General features: G+C 38.8%; 1 protein-coding gene across 2 annotated transcripts; it reads right to left on the bottom strand.

The window, feature by feature from the left end:
- Positions 1 to 1,006: 1,006 nt before the first annotated feature.
- On the bottom strand, positions 1,007 to 21,289 carry APPBP2 (amyloid beta precursor protein binding protein 2). 2 transcript variants are annotated; one of them, XM_040532845.1, is made up of 13 exons: positions 20,957 to 21,289; positions 11,442 to 11,530; positions 10,231 to 10,382; positions 9,843 to 9,966; positions 6,729 to 6,897; positions 5,923 to 6,012; positions 5,378 to 5,445; positions 5,193 to 5,298; positions 4,669 to 4,793; positions 4,393 to 4,478; positions 3,778 to 3,968; positions 3,219 to 3,384; positions 1,007 to 2,438 (listed from the first exon to the last, which is right to left on the bottom strand). In XM_040532845.1, exons 1-13 carry the CDS (start codon positions 21,095 to 21,097, stop codon positions 2,185 to 2,187), a joined length of 1,761 nt encoding a protein of 586 aa, XP_040388779.1. In that variant the 5' UTR covers positions 21,098 to 21,289; the 3' UTR covers positions 1,007 to 2,184. The 2 variants fall into 2 exon arrangements, with proteins under 2 accessions (XP_040388779.1, XP_040388780.1); XM_040532846.1 differs by lacking the exon at positions 20,957 to 21,289 and adding an exon at positions 14,881 to 15,020.
- Between the last annotated feature and the right edge of the window lie 1,548 nt (positions 21,290 to 22,837).

Here is a 22,837-nt window from a genome sequence, read left to right as displayed (position 1 = left end):
AAGTTCTGATACTAATATTACAAGTTTCATTTAAGTAGTTTTAACAGGATTAAAGAAAAGAATTCGTAACAACTAATTCACCAGTGCCCTAACGTATGAACATTCAGGGATGAAAATATTTTGCCTGGTAGACAGCCAAATTTGCTTGTAGTACCTAAAGCACTCGTAAACAAGAAAAATTACTATGAAGAAATTAGATTTAAAATCCATGCATAATTTTAAGTTGGCTTTTCATTGAACAGCCTTTGAGGATACACTGCAATGTAAGTCTTAATACCAGCTTTTTTTTAAAAAAATGCAAATACTACTTGTTACGTCAGTAAAAGTATTCCAAGTGTGCAATCATTAAAGCTGCACTAATTATATAACTGCATTTTCAAGTTGGTGTTATTCAGCCTTTCCCCCAAAATTATACTCGAAGGCACCAGTACATGAACTATTGGCCTGTACAATTTCAGTTCTTAAAAGAGCCGTTAAGCCCAAAGTAGTGTCTGACATTTGTTTCTTCTCTGCACTCTTTTTTTGAAGACCATCAAGCAGCTTTCCCTGTCCCAAGCTTTATAAACAAATTAAAAAACAAACCCCAAACAAAACATTCAGTCCAAGTCCTGTAGGAACGTTGCTTGCAGAGCCTCAGCTTGGACTGAACTTTCATGGCCAAGTTACAAACCCCTGAAAATAGGGGGGGAAGGGAACCCAAACTGACAGAATCCTAACTATAGGAGCACTGTTTGTGCCACTATAATAAGAACTGAGGTAACAGCAGTGAGTTGTTTCTAGTTTGCTATGTTACACAGACTTTCAAATGAATATTACCTCAACAATTAAGAACAAAACAAAACAAAACCCACACACTCAAAAAAAACAACAAAAAAAAAACAACACAGCAAAGCAGCCCCCCTGCCCCAACAGAAGAAAAATTAAGACAGGCTAGTGAGATAGGCATTATTAAAGGATCTTTACAGCTGACTTCTACTTTTTAAATTAACGTAAAGGAATCAGTTTCTGGTTGTACTATCATTTAATGTAGAAACGAAGCATCACAAAAAAGACCTGTTGTGCTTTTTGGCATTTTCCACTGACCCCTGCAAACTGTACAATAAGCTGTGTTCTCCAGAAACATAAAATTGAACTGGATTGTAATACAAAACTATTAACTGGTATAAACAAGTTACTGCCTCAGTTATTAGAGTAAGCCCATTCAAAAATAAAAATAAAAAACGGCTGCAGCAAATAGTTAAGCATTTCTAGTTCTTGTGTGTGGCATTGACATTAATATCTGTATACGCTTACTAAGTAAAGACATGCCATCGCAACTGCTAAAGAACGTTCACTTCCTAGTTTTGTATCTATTACATGAATATAATTTTGCACTGATCATACATCTAAATGAAATAACTCTACTGTAAAAGTGAATGCAGGGGCAGAAATATTAAATTAAAGCCACTGGTCCAAAAACTGTTTCTAGCAGGCTGGTCCACTTTTGATTTTCCTGGTCCTGTTATGAAAGTTAGCACTCTTGGTTGGTACCAAAGAAAACTAAGATTGCTGGTCTACTGGATCTTCTATCACTTACAGATGAACACTGGTCCAGTTCAGGATATTAAAAACAACATACGGTGGTTATTTGCTTATCAACTTATCGTGGTTCACAAAGAGTACGTTGCTCTCTCCCAAGTGGTTCGTTGCCACTTCTCTTCATAAGGTGGCAGCCAAGGCATTCTCCCTTTTCTTAATGTTTGTGATTAACTTTGCTACAATGCATACAGTAGAAAGACCTCTCTTGTGTAATTTCTTATAGCATAGCATTTATTCTTTCTGTATATCAGAAGAAAGCTCTTGATGAAACCTTCCATTCATAACAAGAATGCAACTCTTTTGAACTCAACAGTTTTATTTAATGTTCTCTTGCAGACTTTCTGTAAAGTAGGTTCTTTCGAAAGAAGAGAGAAAGTAGGGGTTTTCTGGAATACCCAGTTAAAAATGTGAGCCGAACTAAACATGCCATACACATGCTGATAAGAATTTAACACACATTCATCCGTATGGGCACTCTTCAGTAGACTGGACCAGTGTTTCAATGCAAATTCCAGCCCCCAGAGAACTACATGGTTTAGATTTCACAGTATGACTTTTCCCCTGTAATCTGGGGAAAAAACCTTAACTGGTTAATTGACCAAGTTCTTAGCTACTCTGTCCATCAATGTTCTGAGACATCAGAAAAGACTGGACCACTTCTTCAGTGGATTGAGGGCTGGTGCTTACGTCCTCCAGAGCATCTGTAACAGAGAACTGCCGATCTCGCAACCGGTTCCAATTGGCCAAAATATTGTGGTACTCAAAAACTTTCTCATAATTGCCAATGGAATTGTACAGTTTAATGAGACCTCTGTAATCGTATTCAAGTCCACTGTATCCTTCACCAAAAAGCTTCTTTCCTGAAGAAACCCAGAAGATAACAAAATTAAAAGGTAATCCACCCATACATTGTACCTTACTTCTCATGTCATTTTTACCAGCAACATGAACCTTTTTGTTACAACATGCAAGCTTCCTGGAAAATACTTGACACTGATATCAAACTTTTCCTTTAAACGGAACTGTAACTTGTCCTCAAGGACTATACTACCACATCATTAATCCAGTCATAGCTTTACATGCATAGAATCCAGCAGCCTCATACAGAAGGCAATCATTTTGTGTCACAATTTCAGTCCAAGTTCAATTAAAAAAATTGTTTTTCAGTCTTCTACCTTAAAATCTTTTTTTTTTTTTTTTGGTAACTCACTCTACATTTTAACAATATGAAATAAGATTGCCTTTTTCAAAATTGAGCTAGAGCAAGGCCCAAAGATACACTTATTTGTAAGTTCACAGCAAGTGATAATGGGGAAAAAAATTAATGAATATACAAGGAAGGCTGACAGGCACAACGGCTTTCCATTTCTTCCAAAATTTAACCACATTCTGCATTTAAGTTGTAGCTACAACTCCAAAATGTAGTCTGAAGACTAACACCAAAGCTTGTAATTAGTCATGTTTCTAGACGTTTTCAAGAGTGAGTTCTGATGCAAACCTGGGAGTGACAAAATTCTGGAATTCAGTCCCCAGGAGAAGATTTAAGAAGAAGTACTAGACTGTGTTTTAAAGGTTTTAGTAATAAGCTTTTCTGTGCTATTAAAAGTGCTATGTAGACAAACATTGCAAGAATCACCTACCAATTGCTATGGATCTCAAATAAAGCTTTTCAGCATTTTCATATTGATTCATATCATAGTTATAGAGAGAAGCTAGATGTCCTACTGACAGGGCAACTTCATAATCTTCTTGACCCAGAAGCTGCTCCTTAATCTGAATTGCCTTGATGTGCATTTCCTCTGCTTCCTGTGAGGAACAAATTCATATAGGTCAGACTACTCACCATACTGTAATAAATAAATAAATAAAAATAAAAAGGGGAGACAAGTAAACATAACTATTTAGTGGCTAAATACACGGTACTATTTCATAAAAGGCATAAAAGAACTAGGTAAACCAAAATACTGTTTTAGATGATCGAATAGTATCACTTCTGTCTTCAAAATTGACATCACACTGTCTCTGAAGACATCTTAATTATCGTTGCACAAAGCAAAGTGAGATATTAAAGTACAAGTTCTCCAGCCATAAAAATATCAACTGAGGTTATGAATTATGGATATAGAATAAAATTATTTACAGTGACAGAATTATAGGGGTCTTGTAGATCTTAAGACATTTACATTAGTATAATCTTACCTTAAACTTTCTCATGGACTGATACAGTCTTCCAAGGTTGCCATAGTGTTTTGCTGTCTGTACATTAAACTCCCCAAAAGCTTTTTTAGCTAACTGAAGCGAGGACAGATGCAAGTCATGAGCTTCTTGAAGTAACCTCTGCTCAGTTTCCTTGTTATGACAGTCTATTGCAATCTCCTCCAGGATAAGTGCTGAGTATAGCAGGGGGGAAAAAAACAAGTTACTGTGTTCTGAACACATATATGCTAACTGTAGGTAGCAGAAAGTCATCTACCCAAGAGACCTCGGGAGACATCTAAATCAGGCTTTATGATTATTACAAACTTCTTTCAAATGGTATGACCAGAGTTACCAACCTGTTTTTTTAAATAATCTATACTTTTACTATTTTTATTCAATGAGTCTTCCACTAAGTTTTAAAGAAGTTATTTGTATTTTACAAGTGTGTTGACAAAGAGCACCGAGGACTGCTGAGAGTCTTCTAGAGTGACCTCCATTTGGGAAAAAGCTCAAGTTACAATGCCTCTGTTGGGGAACAGGATAAACATATCTGAATGACTGATCTCCACTGACATAGTATTAAACTGTTCCAAGTAACGCAATTAAGTGTGCTACCTTTAACTCTCTTTGAAGATGCCAAGAGAAGATGGTCTTCTGGGAGAATGTGAGTTATAATGCCAATAGCACGTTCAGCATGGAATCTGAAAAAGTTTAAATAGATGCAGACGGATTTTTATTTAAATTAGCAGCTAACTGGTAAAGTATCAGAAACACTAATAAAACGAACAGATACATTTAAGTTCTGATCAGAAAATCCATACCATTTAAAAACATTTTTCCCCCATTTACAGTGCTAGATTTACTGCCATTACCTCAAACCTATGTACTCACAGTGCATTGTCAAATTTTCCAGAGCTGTACTGGTGAACATAAGAAGAGTAAGCCAAGTCTTCATGAGCTGTAGCTACATGTATGTTTTTACCTCCAAATACTGACTGCCGAATATCAAGAGCTGTCTGGAAGAGTTAGAAGAACACCATTTCATCAGTCAATACAGGAGAGGAAAAAAAACAAAAACACAAAAGAACAACTACTTCAACTACTTATGAATTTCTGTCACTGTAAAAAAAGGAAAAAAAAATGTTGGATGGTTCTGAAATTCTATAGGCCTATACGTACACACTTGATGCAGTAAATATATAAAATCCATTCAGGATTCAGGGCAAAACAAAAGCAAAAACTGATGGTTGTTTTCATTGTTTTTTGAAAAAGTTTGCCCGGAATTAAATCAACTTTTGTCTCTTTCCCTGAATTAATTGCACATGAGTTTCAGTAAAAAAAAAAAAAAAAACAAAAAACTTTGAGAGCTTTTCACTAATAGAAACCAAAGACAGACATTTAACTTTGCTGCATACCTGATAGATCGCAACAGATTGGCATATATTATCTACGTTGAGCAAGTAAAATCCATAGTCTAGTAGCGTATCAGAATATTTGGGGTGCTTGGCTCCAAAATGCTCCCTGTAGAAACACGCTTATTTTACAAACTGAGGCAAGTTAAGCATCAATTTTAAAAGATATTTTTCGGAATGCTACTCACCGAGCAAGGTATACTGCATGTTTTATCAGCTGTTCAGCCTTCTTAAATTCACGTTTTACAACACAAGCCTAAACACATAGAAATGAAGCACATGAAGAGGGGTACCCTCAGAATCCACCTCCTCCAGATATTGGCCTAATCGCTCACTATTACTTCTAATTTCAAAATATTGTCATTGTTACTAAAGTAATTTTCAACTTATTTAAGAAAAATTTACAGATAACATTAATAAACATTTTATTCTGGCATAAATGACTAGAGTGCTAGTACTGCACCAAGTCTACAAAGATGGAAACAGACCACCTTTTCATGGAATGCTCTCAGGTTAACTCTGTCATGAGGTTCCTTTGAACAGCTGTAAGTCAGTTTCAGGGAGAAGGAAAAAAAATCCACAGGGCTGAGACTGAGATAGACCAATTAGACAAACAACAAACCATAATGCTCATGATACAGACCAGGTTACCTGAGTATTCTGGAGGTACTACCCATCCTCACCCATTCTCGGTAGTAACTTACAAAAGGAATGTAGAAGATTTTGAATTCACCTTTGAAGCTTGTCGCAAAACATCCACTACTACTTTTACAGGCAGGCCAACTGTGATCTCCTTCATAGCTTCTATACACCATTTATAAGCCTGTTGAACAAAGTTACCAACATATTTAATCTGGAATTTCATTACTTGGCTCTAAAAACATATACTGATCATTTACATTACAAAATTTAAAAAATGCTGTTTAGTTGCTTATGTTTGATAAAGCTTTTTCAGCTAAATCTGAGAAGGCCAACTTAAAGATTCCTCTTAAGCTTAATAATTGAACTTGTAAGTATTTTACACTAGTCTAAGTTCCGTATAATTACAATGAATGCAATATATTCTAGAGACAAAAAAGTATTCAATAGTCTTTAAGTAATCCTTACAATTCTTACTGTAAACCACAGCTTCCTAGTCAGTGTATTTAGAAGCTAAAAGAAAATTGCAGTTTATGCAGCAGTTACACTGAAGTTGCAGTTTTTCTAAACTAGCTGCAAAGAAGCTATCTGTGCTTTCCGATTCGTTTTTACCTATTAAAATAAGCTTTCTGTAATGTCATTTCCTGGTAACCAAAATATACTCAGAAATTACATGTGATAGATTATTAATGTTGGTTAAAGTACAATGAAGAGCTTGTAGACTAACTAAGAACACACACAAATCAGCTGGCAAATCAAGTATTCCTCTGGCACTGCCACACAAGAACCAGAAACGATCAGGAGAAATACAATAGGAATAGCGAGCCAGTCATGGGAAGTCCTAGCAGATTTCATAATCAGTTTCCTGAAGTAAAACAAAAACAAACTAATCCCACTCACCTCATCATAGTGGCTCTTGGCAAAAAGCAGTGCACACAACTCCCCATAGAGTGCTGCTTTGTTTGCTTGCTGACCATGTTTTGCAAGTTTGTCCATGTAAGACTGAGCTAGTTTGAACGTTTCTTCTCCCAAGTGATATTTACAGTTACCATTTCGAACATGCAGCAACCTTAGGAAGATGTAAAGAGATCATCTAAACACAGCCTGAATAAACCATTTCATTATACAGTAGTATCACTGATCTATAATTTGGCATTATACTCACAACAGAACTGGGCTATCACTGTTTGAATTCAGTAATACAAAAGAACTGTTTACAGAATATTGCTTCAGTACTCCATGCTTTGCATCTTGCACAGCAAGAATTTTTACTGTTGGAAACGTCAAATGATTTTTTCCATGTTGATGAATCATTGGATATCCAGTGCTCAAACCACTTTGGTGTGGCTTTATGTTTTATTTTTCATAAAATTCATTCCGTACTGCAAAGATGGGCTAAATTCAGGAAACAGGAGCTAATGCATAGTGCAATATTTTATACCTTTTATGATACATTATGCTAGATCTTCCAATAAACTGTTACAGAGGAAGACAGGATCAATTATGTTTTAGACCAAATGTTTCTCTTCTTTAAACTTGTTTCCTGTAAGCATTTACTCTGAGTAGAAATTTCTAAGTTACTGTAGCTATGCCTCCTGCAACAGCAAGGTAATACATTTAAATTTGCTCTATAAATTCAGCCTACCCATAATACTCTTCCTATACTTTCTGATTGAAATGTATCATGAAATCAAACATCAACAAGAAAGGAAATAAAGCTGACATTTTCACAAGCAGGGACTGGCAGGCAAGCACAGAGCAGATGTATATTAGCCATGCAGAGAGATGATCAAAAGAAAAGACCTTCAGAAACCCCCTGAAACACGCTAAGTAAACAAACATCAGCTTTCCAAGGAGAAACACTGTGACAAAGACCCAGAGAAAAAAAAAAAGGACAATTATTTTTCCTTAAATAAGTTCTAAGAACTAAACATGATGCAGAAATGCATTGTGTTCTTGGTCACAGGCAGCAGAAAACTATCTAGATGCAATAAAGGCAGGAATTTTAAATAAACTGGAGAGAAAAACCAAAGCAATTGTAGTTTTCAGAAAGAGTGGAAACTATTCCAACTACTGAGCTGCTGAGGAGCTGCCATCTAACATCAAAAACACGAAGCCCACATCTCATGTAATGACGTATGTGAGTGGGGATAGTACTGCAGTTTACATATGCACATGGGAAAGACAATATCCAGTACCTTGATGCTTCAGCGGCAGCGTCTAAAAACAACCAACAGAAACCAAGCTAATCCTAACCCAATCCTTCAGATAAACTGAAAGGGTTGTGGGGGTTTTTGCTTTTCTGTTTTTTTAAATATGATCTAGTTTTGAGTAACAAAAATGCCATTATTAATCCAAAGGAATTTTAGAAGATAAAGACAAGACATAGAATAAACACTTTAAAACCTGTAAGCTAAAAATTTCAAATCTTCTTTAATGTCTGCAATGCTGGCCTTTAGAGTAAAATCATTCTCTAATAGCGTAATAAACAGCAACCACAGGGTTACACAACATGTTGGTAAGGCTAAAAACACCAAAAAAGAATTAGCAAAATGTGAAACAATGATGTGGGAGAACCATGTATTTGTATTACATATTTGTGCCTTATTGTTTAAGATAGAAAAATGAAAGAAATCAAGCCAATAAGAGTACTACACCTGCAAGGAAGTACTATAAAAGTTTGTATAAGAGATCCCAAACCACATTTTTGAATTTTCTCATATAATTTACTAGTGCTAGTACAACGAAGAAACACCAAATCATGTCTAGATAACAAAGGCTTACATTTTTAAATTGCATTCTATTAATAATACAGTGCATTAATTAAACCCCTGGAGACTGGACTTTTTAGGTTTCAGAATAAAAAGAGCCACTTCTTAGAGCATTGTATTTTTAAGTGCTGGACTTAAACAAGTTATTCAAGTGGTTCAAACAAGTTATTCTACATTGGGGATTAGATGGTAACAACAAAAAGTTTATCTTACTACCTCGTGACTTTGAAGCTGAGTACAGTTACTGCTCTCTCACACAAAAGGGTTTTTAGCATTTATGTACTTAGCACTTCTGAAATTGTTTCAAATTCTTTTTATTTGATACATTTCCAACTTAACTGTGCTGTCATTTAATTGTTCGGGAGACGCCAGCACATAAAGCAGTATCTCTCCATTCACGCTGTTGCCCAGAGTGACTTAATGTTATATGCAGGCCATCAGCTTCCATTACAAGAACAATGGCTGTCTCTGCCCAAACAGAATTAACAGCTCCAGTTCAGAAGAAATCATTCTAATGATGGATGTTTTTTTCTAGCACAAAATGAAAATATTTTATCCACAACTGTGTGGACTGTATATCGTTCTCCAACACCGAAAAAAAATACATAAAATAAGCAACTACTGGCAAACCTATTTACTTCTCATTCACCCAACTACAAACAAGGTGCAGTTTTGTTTTGGAGCAGTTTTCCAAAACAATATTTTTGTCTATATTCAGATAAACAGTACACCTTGTTGTTCATTACAGCAGCTAAAAAAATATAAATCTCAAATTTAACTATGCTTACATAGGTATTCAAGCCCATAGCTGTAACACACAGAAGAGGTCAGTCACAGCATCACCAATGAAAACAACCTGGCTACTTGCTGCAGATTGTATCAGCATCACACATCTAGGTACATGAATGTAAGAGCAGGGGATCTTACCTGAACAGACCCCACCACAGGTCTTGTGAAACCAGCCAGGTGCAAAAACTAAATGCCTCCTAAAAATAAATTATTTTCCAAATGCTTAAGTTGTGGCTGAAGGCATCTACAAGAACTAGACACCTGAATTTACCTTACTACATAATTAAATAGCTCAAGAACACATTGAATCTATTATCAGGAAAGGTATGTTTTGTTTTTATTTCTGCTCAACTGTATTTTTATCATTCATATTTGGTGAATTCTTCTTGTACTAAATGTAATTTCAGCAAACACCAATGCAAAACTCCTTCTCACGCAAAAAAGGTGAGCTCACCTTACACAGCATTCTACTGCACGAAACCAATGAAGTATTTCATCATGAAGGGTGCACAGCTGAAGGCAGGAAAGAAATACCTTCTCAGCATCACTATACCAGCCTGCATCTGATAGGAATCCCCCTGGAGAAAAAAAAATATCTTAGTATTAAGCATCATGCCTGCAAATTTTAAATCTCAAACATTCAAAAAGCAGAGAGCAGCTTGAAATTCTCAGACATTTAAATCCAATATATTTAAGACACCAAGTAGCTTTCTAAAACTTATATTCCAAACACATACGCATTATTTTAAAAAGTTACAGATATTAAAAAGAAAAAACTAGCATTAGCTTAACTGAAGCTTGAATGAAAAGAATATCATACTTAACAGCCTATCATCAGTTACCTAAAACAAAACCAATCTGGATTGCTTTTTCTTTTACAGCAGAATCCGATTCTGCTATGTAGGAGCACCGTCTACTGAAAGAATAGGCCAGTACAGAAGCAACTTTTACTCCGTGGTCCATCAGAGCCTGAAAACAGTGATGAAGCAGATGTCTGAAACAAAAGAAAACATAATTTAGTTATACATAAAGTTTTTAAAACATTGCAGTCAGTTGTCTCTTGAGTGCCATGAATTCAAATGAATAGTGATTCAAAGAAATAACTCCGATCTTCTCTCAAACCAAAACCAGATGAATACAGAATAATTGTCAATCTCAAGGCTAATGGATTACAGTTGTTGGATTAGCCAACAAATAGAACGAGTGTACACAAAATTCTTTACAAGGACACCCTCCAGTGTAAGCGATATACAAACTACCCACACATTGTTAGAACTGGAAAACATTTTCAGCTAAATCTCAGAGGGGGGGAAGCCTCAAAGTCCACCCTTGCCCCACATCTCCCACAGAAATTGCAGATAAATGAGCAGTGACGAACCCATTAACATCACACACGCAACAAGGCAAGGGAGATATGTCTGAAGACACAAAGCTTATTTTGGTTATAAATAATTTGATCTAAAAAAGTCAAGTTCTGATCGTAACAATACAGAGTGGTAATATTTAAAGACAGGAGAACTCTTTAAACTGGGGCGATCCTATCAGTTTGATAGCCCTTCCCCTAGATTAGCTGCAACCTAAAGAAACAGATATTTTGACTGGCCTGTACGTCTCGCTCATCTGATTAAGAACAGTCACAACAATGGAGATAAACACACGTATAATCTACACACATAGCATACACTGCATGTGGTAATAGAAGTGAACACCCGCAGGTCTAAAAACTTTTAGGGCATGGCATTGGTGAGTAGTGAAACCAATCACAAGACTTATGGCTCGCACAAACTGCATAGTAGAAAAAGAAAGCAATCTGAGTACCAAGCACCACAGACGACTTGGTGTATTTGCATGGAAGTTACAACTGTTTTATTTATTTTATGACAGAGAAAGAGACACTGTACCTTAGAAGCCCTTCCGCAAATCTGAAGGGGTATACCTATGGTTATCACATGGGCTATTAAACCCAAGAAAATTAGAGACCTTTCCCAAATTTAAAACCTAGATCAAGGGCTAAGAGCTGAAATGAAAACTAACAAAATATTAAGATACTTACCTTTTATCTAAAGCTCGTAGCACCTTCGCAAAAACTTCTAGTTCACAAAATTCACTACCCAGCTGGCATAATCGGCCCTGTTGGTAAAGCTGAAAGAAGGACACAAATATATTTAAAAATTTAAGACTGTGCACTCTCCTGGGAAATTTAACACAAGGATGACTTATGATGAAACCTAGACTTCAAAGTATTGAAACAGAGCAGAGTAAATATTAAAAAGTAACAGTTCCACGATCTCCACACAGGAGCACAACTTTAGTGTTAAAAGCTGAACAAACACAAGCTATGAGAGCTCCGTATGTGGTTTCAAGTTGTTTTTGTCCACTTTTTTCTTCCTTTCTCCAAATATCCACTATATTCACTTGCATCATCAAAACACCGCAACACCTCAGCTGGAAAACAAAGCCAAAAAACTCCCCACGTTATCAAGAATTACAATGAATAGCTTCTTTGATACCAGATGCTTTGAAAACATTTTAAAAATTACACAGAATCTAGCAACCAGCATTATTTTAGAATATTTGTAAGTGGAAATCCAAAGCCAAAGCATAAAGCATACATTCAAATAATCTATTGTGATCCTAGAAAACTTGAGCAGGCCCCTAGAACAAAGGATGCAGCAATAAAATTATATATACAAACAACAACAACAAAAAAAACACAAGTTCTGCAACGGATGACTCACCAATACCCAGAGCAAAACACAGGCATGAGCCCTGACCCCATTAATACCTGAGCTTACACGAGTAATTCCTGTTTGAGTAAATGGGAATATTCATGCGGATCTGTTTATGAATTTATTAAAAGCAACAGCTAATTTTATGTACAGACTGATTTTTACCTGCAGATAAGCAAATATATCAGTTGGCTTGCTCACAAAAAAACAAGCCATGGAGACAGTTCTTTATGCAACGCATAGTTAAGCTGCAGAACTTTCTGCCACATTATGCTGTAAATACTAAGAATTTACGTAGGTATGAAAGTGTCTGTACAAATATACAGCAGAAAAATCCATCGCAGGCTATTAAATCCTGATATCAAAGTCCCTGAACCACAAATGACTGAAAGCTGGGTACGTAATCAAAGAAAGCACTACTATACACTTGCCATACTCATATATCCATCCCCAGCTCCTGTCAGAAGCACAGCACCGGATTACACAGGACTGCTCCAGTACAACCATTTGTTATTTGTTTTAGGTGTTCTAGGACAGCCCTCGGTCCTTAATATTAATTATTTTTTTTGCAAGGCAGTAGCTCCATGGGGAAAAGGAGAAACCAGTAGCTCATGCCTCACAAGTACTCCTCTCTAGATGCTGCATCTTTCAACAGAGGCCATTTGAGGTCCACTTCCGTCCTGTTTCATGTGTGCACTACGTGAGGCAGGACCAGGACACTACAGTTTACGATCTGACACCAAACAGGTTATGCAGTAATGTTTCATGCCATCAGGAGCATGCAGGTAAAGCACTACTACGTTGCACTCTTAACAGTTATTCAGCAAACCCCACTTTTCAATCTACACGCTAAGGCATTCAAACACACACTGCCCAAGGCTGACACACGCGTGTCGGCAGCAAGACTCCGTGTGCCGTGTGAGTGAGCAGCACCCTCACTCTGTACGCAAAAGCTGAGGGAACATGCTAGAGATGTTCAAGTACAAGCACAAATTTAATGAAAACTTTAACATTCCCCTTTGAGTTTTAATAATTTCTTAAAAAACCTTTATAGGCATCTTATATCTGCTTGCCTTTTTAACCACAAAGACAGGAAACAGATGAATTCGTGTTCAAACAAAGCATGCGAGAACATCTCCCCCAGCCAGAAACTTAGTTTTAGTTAACTCTCCTTATAAAAGCACATGACATTGATTTTACAGCACAGTAAGTTTGTTATTTTACCAACAGAACCTACAAAAAAACCTTCAAAAATACTTTGACCTAATAATGTCAATTGCCAGAAATGAATGTTTTCCTTTTAGTCATCCATTTCACTGGAAAAAAAGGAAGTCCTTTAAAAAACAGAACAAGTCTGCGTGCAAAGTTACTCCTCAGATAAAACAGTGCCATGTCCCTGTACTTCAAACAAATCAGTTTCTTCTGAAGCTATATTCTCTCTGGTAGCAAAAGACCATCCAGACCTGTGTATTAGAAAACTACTGTTATGGTAAGCAGTCTCATTTTCTCCACACAACCCTCTAAAGGTAACTATTACACACAATTCCTAAAACATTTTTCACTATCGAAACAGATTGTATCTTGTCTAGTATTCCAGTACTGAAGGTAGACATCTTATCAACAATTAATGAGATCATTTGTGGAAGAAACTAAGACTTAACACCAAGTTATTTTACCAAGACTCGGTCAGAAGGACTAGCGTATGTTCAATATTTAGGTTTTCAACCAAGTACATCGTCATTTCCCCTTATCACTTTGCAGTGCTAACTAAAAATCCCAGTGATTACTCTGACACTGCTTTACCAAATGTTAACTCTAATATGACCTTTTAAAATTAATATATTTATGAAGTTCTATAAACATTTTTCGTAATGTGCCCACTGTTACATGGGATTCTTAAATTCCCAATGAAAAAACACCCTGGTTGTGGGGGGAGCCCCGAACCACATCCTCATTTTTGATACATTTATTATTTCAGGCCCAAAGGTCCAAGCCTGCGATCTGCACGTTGCTATTCCCAACTCTGAGACGAGCACTGAGTGCTCAAGGCACCATTTTTGGATCTGAAAAACAACCAACGTTTTTTCCTGGTATAACCAGAAATACAGTACCCTTGGAATATTTACCACACCATTCACCCCTTGCATCGACACACTGGCAAACATTTGAGGAACCAACTCAGCTTGAAATCTCTTTAAACTGTTATAGCTGTTAAAGCAATATTTTCAAACAAAATTTGACATGGAAATAGTGAGTATACAGCAAACTGTGAAGCAATTCCAGTAGATTCAGTAACGCTCATTTGCTCATTGAGAAGCAGTTGCAAGTACTGAAGAAATGATTCTCTTGTTAAAGCTCCAGAGAGACAGAATTCCTGACCACAAGCCTTGCTACATAACATGAAAAAACAAAACAAAATAGTGATTCAAGAAAAACATGCCCTGACAAGAACGGCAGAGGTTTGGACTTCTGAAAAACTATTCATTTCTTAAGAAGGAAGACGTTTTTTTAGACACAAACTTAACCTATTTGGAGCTTAACAGAGATTTCTTTTTTTTTTAAACCTACAGAAAATTGAGTAAGAGCCTACAGTATGACTTCCAACTTGAACAGCTCAAATTGACACATCAACTCTGGCACTGAAGACATGAACCAAAGTTTAAGTTTAATGTGTTGCCCTGTTATCACACATGTGCAGAGTCAAACTCTTCTGCACAGCTATGAGAAAACCACCATGATCTTCCTTCAGGAGCTAAGGCTTACATTTAACCCATAGCACATTCTCCAAAGCATTCAAAAGCTGCATACAGCGGTGTCCCCAACCAAACACATATAATTCTGTTAAAGTTCTTGTCAGAGTGCTCTCTCAATAGATTAAGCTGAGCTCTAACTGCTTCCTAGCAAACCCCTAAAAATAAAGACAAAGATGTTAAACTACCAGTAAAAGCAAAGCCATAAGAGAGAAAGTGATACAATATTAGTATCACCAGCATTCTTGGCTGTTTCACTGGGTACAAGAGAAGACAATTGATCTAAACCTAAAAATACATTTAACTTTTTAAAATTAATCACATTTTAAAAGCAGATGGAGATTAATTCTAACCAGTTGTAAAAGGACCCTCCAGAAGAACTGTAGTGCATGCAATTTGAAAAATATGCTCCTATTGCTCCAGTTTGGAAGAGGTCTGAAAAATAAATACGGACATTTTGGTAAGAATTAAAGATGCAAAGAATTGCAAGGAGCTCCCCAGCAAGTTTAGCAATGTTCAATAACGTACTGTAGAATACCATGCTAAATGTAGGAAGGATTGCATACCTAAACAACAAAATCAGTATTTAGGAAACAAGTTTGGCTGTAATCCCCCTCTCTCTCTTTCTCCCCTACTTAACACAGAAGGAAGAAAGATTTTTAGGAATCATTAGTGCACTGAATCAATCTGTTGACAAATGACTCATTAAAGGCCAAGGGGACAGGTGGCAGACAGGCTTAGAAAATAATCAGTTGGAAATGTAGGTACATGAACTCTTAAATCAATTTCAAAACCATCTTCAAAGCGTCTGGACAAGGCTAGTTCGATGTGATATTGTTCAGGGCATAAAAAGGCAAACTTCATGTATTTGAAAACATATTTCTAATTAGAATCTGATCTTTATGAACCTCAAGCAAAATAAACAACTAACAAAAGACCATTATTGAATAAGCCTAAATTAACAGATAATTTTTGAGCTTATAGCCTTACACACAGAGCGCACTACACTTCTTCCAACTCACTCTTCTTCCTGTATCACATCAGCAATTTTTTTTATTTTACATCTACACAGAACTCATACACTTTGTGTGAAGTACAAACCTTAGAGTCACACATTCATGTGACTCTCCACAGCAGGGAAACCCTATTTTTTCTATCCAGTTTGCTTTGATTTAAAGTTAAATCAGTACGAATGAAATGAAGTAGAAACAGCAATTATTGCTTCAGCAGCAGCTGAACACCTTTGTTCATGTGACCTCATTACCAGAATTATGCTGAGTTCTAGTGTATGAGATTTAACAAGGATACTGAAAAAAATAGGGAAGCCAGAATCCACATTAGGATCAGAAAACATGCCACACGGAGGTCCAAAAAGAAAAAAAATAAAGAGCAAACTAAATAATAAGAATTAGAAACAGGGTAAGCAAAGGCTAGGAGTTTCAAACCAACAACGACGTAAGGTAGGATGGTTCAGTTCCAGTCAAATTTAGACTACAGACAAGGGACATATTAAATAAAAGAGCAATAATCATTGGCAAAAAAGCTCATGACATGGTGCTTCTCCTTCAGTGGGAGGTCTTAATTTAAAGAGGGGGTGATAGACATGATTTAATCCAAACAGTATTCAGGGAAGTCCTATTGCATGCACCAGCCTGGAAGTCTAAGCAGGTGATCAGAACGCCTGTATGCATGCACACATATGGAAACCATGTTTGGTTCCCACATACATATTTATTTCTGACCCCTAGAAGTACAGCAGCATTAATTTAATTAAGCCTGGTGAAGTCACACTGGTCAGTCACAGCCAGGAGCCCTACAAAATATGACCCACTTGCTCTGGATTTCTGGCCTGCCTCGTAAGATACATTGCTTGCTTATGACCTTGTTTGTACTCCTCTGGTCACAAAGATGTTCAAACTAAAGAAGTACAGCTACACTTCATTTCATAGGTAGCTTGTCCCTTCCTCCCTCATCACATCCCCAGGAATATGAGGGACAAACCAGATTTACTCTGACCTTATGGAAAAGATGCTTGTAATCATTCTTCATCAGTAAAAGCAGTCTCTACTGCAATGCAGAGAACGGACGCTCTATTGTGCGTTGCAAAGTGTCAGCAAATTCCTGTTTATTCATTTTGTTTCATTCAAAGAATAACTAGATGCGATACAAGAGCTTTTATTAGCCGTACTTGCTCTTGTTCGGATTACCGGAATACAGGGAAGAGACAATGCTCTGGCTACACATTATCCAGAAGTTGGAGCTATCGGGATGTAAATTCATAATCGGTATTTTGACCCACATCAAGGTGGGAGCACTCCGGAAGTTTTATTGACCACTGAAAATACAGAAAAAGCATGATGATAGCCTTCTGGATTTTGCCTAAAAATTTTAATACAAAACAAGTTAGCACAGTGCAATTTCTAAAGGTTACGGGTCCGCACTAACTGAGACAATTTGTCATCTCCAATTGTTCCTGTGGTTAATGATATCATCAGAAAATATCCAAAGAACATTGGACCCAAATGATTTTCAAGAAAAATCAATGTGGAAAAAAAAAATAACAGCACAATCCAGAACAGACATTTCAAAAGGAAATTAGACACTGGATCAAACTCCTGTTATCCTGTGTAAATCCAAGATTAGCTTGCTAGCATGTAACTGCAACAAGTACCTACGAAAGAGAAGCTAAGACTAGTGAGGCAGTATGCCTTCAAATATACCAGGAGAATCAACAAAAAAAAAAGATAATTACATGTAACAGAACATAAAGCTGAGGCATGGCGGAAAGAAACTAACTTCTGCATACGGCATTAAGTGAACAGTCTTTGGACTACATAGTCCAATGTCTTATTTCTGTCAAAAACTCAGTTATTTGGAAGAACTCCCTCCCTCAAAAGACCATCCTTTCCCTGACAAGCCACAAAAGAAAATCTTTTTTTTTTTTTAGGACTTCCTGTTTATTCCAGTTGTCACTTTTTATTAAAAAGTTTGACATTTGCAAATGCTGCCCAGCTGCCAGGCATGGTTCTCACATTTTAACTGAGATTCAGCGTATTTCTTCCTTTGGTTTCTGAAAGTAGGACCTCCCCTCCAGTTTAATTAAAAAAAAAAAAAAAAAAGAATGAACTACTTTTACTAGGAAACAACACCACCAGGATATACATAAGCCTGGCAAAGATCCTAAGGAAACAAAATACACTATGTTTGCACATTTTTTTCCAGATGCAGGTGTTATTTGCGACAATACTGGTTATTAAACTCTTCAAAATACAGATGTGATAAGACATTTATATTTTTCTTAGCACAAATGCAGACTTGAAAATTTCCAGGATATCCTGTAACCAATGTAACCAAGCTAGCAAACTGTGCAATCAAGACTGGCAAATGCTAATTTCAAGTGTCTATACTAATGAACATATTAAAAATAGTTCTATATGGCCACAGCCAATTAACATCCACAGTGCGCATCAAAATAAAGTCTGACTGGTGCTGCTACCTTTTAGCTTTACAAAGCCGGTGGCAGTTTCTCCGATATCACAAGTTGCAAATAACACCTAGATAACAAAGCATTTTTTGCAAGTTAGATGTGAGACTGAAAAAAACTTCCTATCAATAATCACAGAAAGATTCTCCATCTTTTTCACGGTCTGAATGCAGCTATTTTCACAAGTTCTACATTACCCATCGATTTTCCTCAGCTGTATTTAAAAAATACAATTCTGTACTATACTAACAGCAAATTGACGCCCTTTCAACAGAGTAGCCACCAACATGTAGTCAGAACAAAGACTGAGAAGGCTTCTAGTTTGTCTTCTTTTAAAGACTATTAGTGATTTTGGAAATTCTCCTTTAAAGAACTCATTGTCAGGATGCACTGAACGTACCTCCCCAACCTATAATGGCGTTTAATATCAATATCAACTTGGAAAGCCTGGTAACTATGCTCTGAAACAAAAAAGCAAAACAAGCACCATATGAAACAGGGAAGGGGATTGTTCAAAGGTGGGATGGGAGTGCTCATTCTAACCTGGTTCACTGATGTCCTTTGTGTTGCTGCAGCCATCAAGAACCAGTACTCAGTGTTGCATAGAAAAATGCAAGCACTGTTCCAAAAGATTCATCTGGGCTGTGCTTTGAGATGCTTACTGAAGGCAGACATCTCTGCATATGGAGCACCATTTAGTCAGGGCTGCAGACTTGCTTTCAGCATCCCAGTCAAGATTTAGTCACATTTATGCATAAGCTAATTTAAATGTGACTATTAAAGAGGATAGATTCTCCTACATAGAAAAGGTACAAAATACAAGAAGTGAAGACATGGAAGACCATCTTGCCATTGGCAGCACTGGCAAGACACTCGCTATACTGTGTAACCTGCTTTCAGTTATTCTGTATTTGGACATCTCATAGATATATACTTGTATGAGAAATAGAGGTGTACCTTATACATTTCAGATCAAACTGTTGTAAAACTCATAAATAAAAGGAAAAAAAAAAAGCAAATTACCACCAGTCATATGAATGTGTGGTTAGTACAACAGAACCAGTATTTTTGAGGACAAGTACTTAGCATGTTTGTTACCATCTCCTGAACAAGATGATGTACCACTGGTACATGATCAGAAGAGATTAAAGTCTCTTTAGAAGTCAAAGGTAGTGCTGGTTTATTTTTCATTATGAAATAACTTCAAATGAATATGAACTGATGCAACCAGTGAAGAGTGCTAATAAAAGTATAGGAAGTCGCTGATCTATTTAGCTCACCTGTGAATGAGTTTTTAAACAATCTGGGAATAACATATACTTAGACATTTCTATCATTTGAAGGAGTTCTTTTTCCGTGCTTTTAAAGCCCTAGAGAACCATTCCTTTTTCTGTATGAATGTCAAGACAGTGTCAAGGAAGCTTACTTGTCAATAGCCATACCTATGAACAGCTAAAAATAAACCTCAAAATGTTCTTCCACATTATTAGTTCCGTACTTTTAGTGTTTATCTAACACTTGCTGTATCTCAACCCCACCATTTTCTGTAAGCATGTTCATTTGACGATTTCCCATGCTTCTCAACACTTACAGAAGGCAAGTAATGCCTAATATACAGAAAACGTGTATTTCAACTTCATAGAAACAGTTTCTCTGTCTAGTGAAGATTAGACATCCTTCTAAATACCGTTACTCCATACGTATGGGATGGGCCACTACTCCTGGTTCATAAGGACTCATCTGAAGAACTACTTCATTTAGCACATCCTAGGTTTTTAGAAATTTACTGGCAGAGGAAAGAAAGGTTATCCGCCTCCATAGCTCTTACACACTGTTTCTCTCCTGACAAATGCTCTTTTCCAGCAGCTCCTGTAGACGGATGAAGCACCTATTTAGTGGACAATAGAAATTAATGGACCATCTTAGCACACCTTTTCCTCTAACTCTGGATATTTTAGAGGAGGCAGCTGAATGAGAAATAGCCACCGCGTGAAAGAAAGATTTAAGGCTAACAAGCTCTACCGTTTAAAGAGTCTCAGTTCTGGTTCCCACCAGATCATTAAACGTACGAGAGCATGGCAAACTCAGTGCCTTCTACCAGATATCACCTTCCCCAAGAGAGCAAAAATAAAGGGGGGGAGGGGGGCGAAAGTGGACCGAAAACACCCCCCAACCCAAACCACTCGGTCCCAACCTGCCCCTACCCCTTCTCCACGTTCCCCACCCCGGGGGCCTCACCCTGCAGCCCCCCAGGGCAGGGCCGGGCCGGGCCCTTCCCGAGCCCTCCACAGGAGCCCCCGCGACCTCCACAGGCCCGGCCCTGCCCGAGCCTCCCCCGGAGCCTCCCCCCCTCACAGGCCCTCAACTCCGTCCCCCCCCCCCACGTCCTTCGGGCCCTGCCCAGCGGCCCAGCAGCATCGGGGGGCCGAGGCCCCGCGCCCCTTCCCCTCCGAGCCCCCCTGCGTGGGGCAGGCCGGCTGCGGCCCCCCCGTCCCCTTCCTCCTCCCCCCCTCCCCCCCGGGGCCGCTTCTCCTTCCACCTCCTTCCATCTCCCCCCAGGCCCAGCCGGGCCCAGACCTCTCCCGGCGCTCCCCCCCCCCCGCACCTTGTAGTACACGTCGAACTGGATGTTCTCGGGCAGCGAGCGGATGTCCCGGCGCCGGGCCCGCCCGTAGCTGTCCACCACGGCCGAGATGGCCGTGTTGTACAGCGTCTCGGGCACCCACTCCAGCTCCACCGCCGCCATCTTGCGTGTGCGGAGCCGCCTTCCCCCTGCCCAGCCCGGCCCCCTCCGCCTCACGCCCCGCCGCTCCCGCAGCCCTGCGCGGCCGCCCGGCCCCGGGAGGGAGGGAAAGGAGGAAGGAAGGAGGGAAAGAGGGAGGGAAGGGGAGGACGGAGGCTGCTGGGGTGCGCAGGGCGAAGGGATGGCGGAGGGGGAGGGGGAGAGGGAAGGGTGGGGTGGGGGGGGGGTAAGGAGAGAGGGGTTGATCCGCCTGCGCTGGGGAGGCGCGAGGGAACGAATGTGGGGCGGAGAGTGGAGGAGGATTGAAAAAAAAAAAAAAAAAAAAGAAGAAGAAGAAGAAAAAGGCCAGGGGAAGTCAAGGGCTGAAGGGTTACGGGATTTATGGCGGGGGTGGGGGGAAACGCGGGCGTGAGGAGCTGGGGGGAGCGCGAGGTGAGGGGGCAGCGCCATGACCCGCGGCCCAGCTGCCGGGGTCCGCAAGCGTTATTGGTGCAGGGGCGTTGCTTGTGAGGGAGAGTTATTTATGTGAGGAAGTTATTCGTGAGAGAGAATTACTTGTGAGGGGGCAGCGGGCCCGACACCCACCGTACCTGGCCTCGGGGGAGGCCCCGGGCGCCCCCCTCACGCGCCGAGCTCCGCGGCCTGTCCTCCCGTGAGCGGAGGTGTTTCATAGAATATCCCGAGTTGGAAGGGACTCATATTTGTATTTACAGCTTAACCCGCGGTGATGTGCTGCTGCTGCTGGGCCTTCTGGGGCTTTCAGGTGTGTGGGCAGCTCAAGGTGAGCATTGTTTGGAAGCCATGGGTTTTTTAATATACTCCAAGTGCACCTGCTTGCCCGGTGTTCCTCGTGGGCTACCATGTGGTAAAAACGCCCTTTTCCCTGTGTAAATGAACCCTATGGCCCCACTATAGTTTGTCAATATCTCCTTATCTTTATCATGCTGTTTGAGGCATATTTTTCTTCTTAATTTGCTTTCTGTGTGGGGCTTGCGCACGCCACTAAGAACATATTGGATAGTTCTTGGCCACAGATGCTGTATTTTCAGGACAGGCAATTGAGATTACTTGGTCTAAAACAGCCTTGCACTATGTGTAGCCAGTGATGTAGCCACCGCTGTGAAATACAGGCAAGACCTAAGAGATTACTACTTGGTGTAGATTTTGATACCACACTTAAGTTAATGCTCAGATTTGACTGCTGTAACGTGGTCCTGAACCACAGTGGTCCCATCTATTCACAGTTAATATTCTGCAGTTTTAAAACTTTTAAAACTAATCACAACCATGGTCAGAAAATCCCCAAATCCCAGACGCACTAACTAGACTGGGAAATATTTCTCTTCCTATGAACTTTTATTTTGGTTTGCTTAGCTAATATAGGGTGGCTACTGTGACTTACTGCTTATTCTTTTATTATTTTAGAAGTTATTGGTTGTAGAGTATCTATCACTCCACTTTGGGGACTGTTTCTAATAATCCTAGAGGTGTTGCTAGTGCTGCCCTCTCTCTCACCCCCCGGTTTTATGAGAGCATTATTCTTCGTCACTTACTTACAGAAAGAAGTGTTATGGGGTAAAAAGAAAAGAGCATGGTACAAGCAGACTACAGAAGATTGCTTTATCCTCCTTTGCCTGTTGGTGTTTTCAGGTGTCTTTTAATTATTTTCTGAGATCATGTGGTTTTTATTTCAATTGAAGAAAGACAGATGGTTTCTATTGGCAATTAGTACCCCAAGAGGCA

This window comes from Cygnus olor, chromosome 20 (genome assembly GCF_009769625.2).
Source record: "Cygnus olor isolate bCygOlo1 chromosome 20, bCygOlo1.pri.v2, whole genome shotgun sequence".
Lineage (NCBI taxonomy): Eukaryota > Metazoa > Chordata > Aves > Anseriformes > Anatidae > Cygnus > Cygnus olor.
Note: the sequence above shows the minus strand (reverse complement) of the source record. Positions and strands in the feature narration are given on the sequence as shown.

What these genes read in the sequence shown, in the direction of transcription:
- APPBP2 (XM_040532845.1), bottom strand. Translation starts at nt 21,097, where the DNA reads ATGGCGGCGGTGGAGCTGGAGTGGGTGCCCGAGACGCTGTACAACACG. An exon ending in CCAAGAGCCACTATGATGAG is followed by an intron (nt 6,013 to 6,728) that starts GTGAGTGGGATT and finishes TTTGTTCAACAG; the next exon opens with GCTTATAAATGGTGTATAGA. An exon ending in TTTGAGATCCATAGCAATTG is followed by an intron (nt 2,439 to 3,218) that starts GTAGGTGATTCT and finishes GGGTTTCTTCAG; the next exon opens with GAAAGAAGCTTTTTGGTGAA.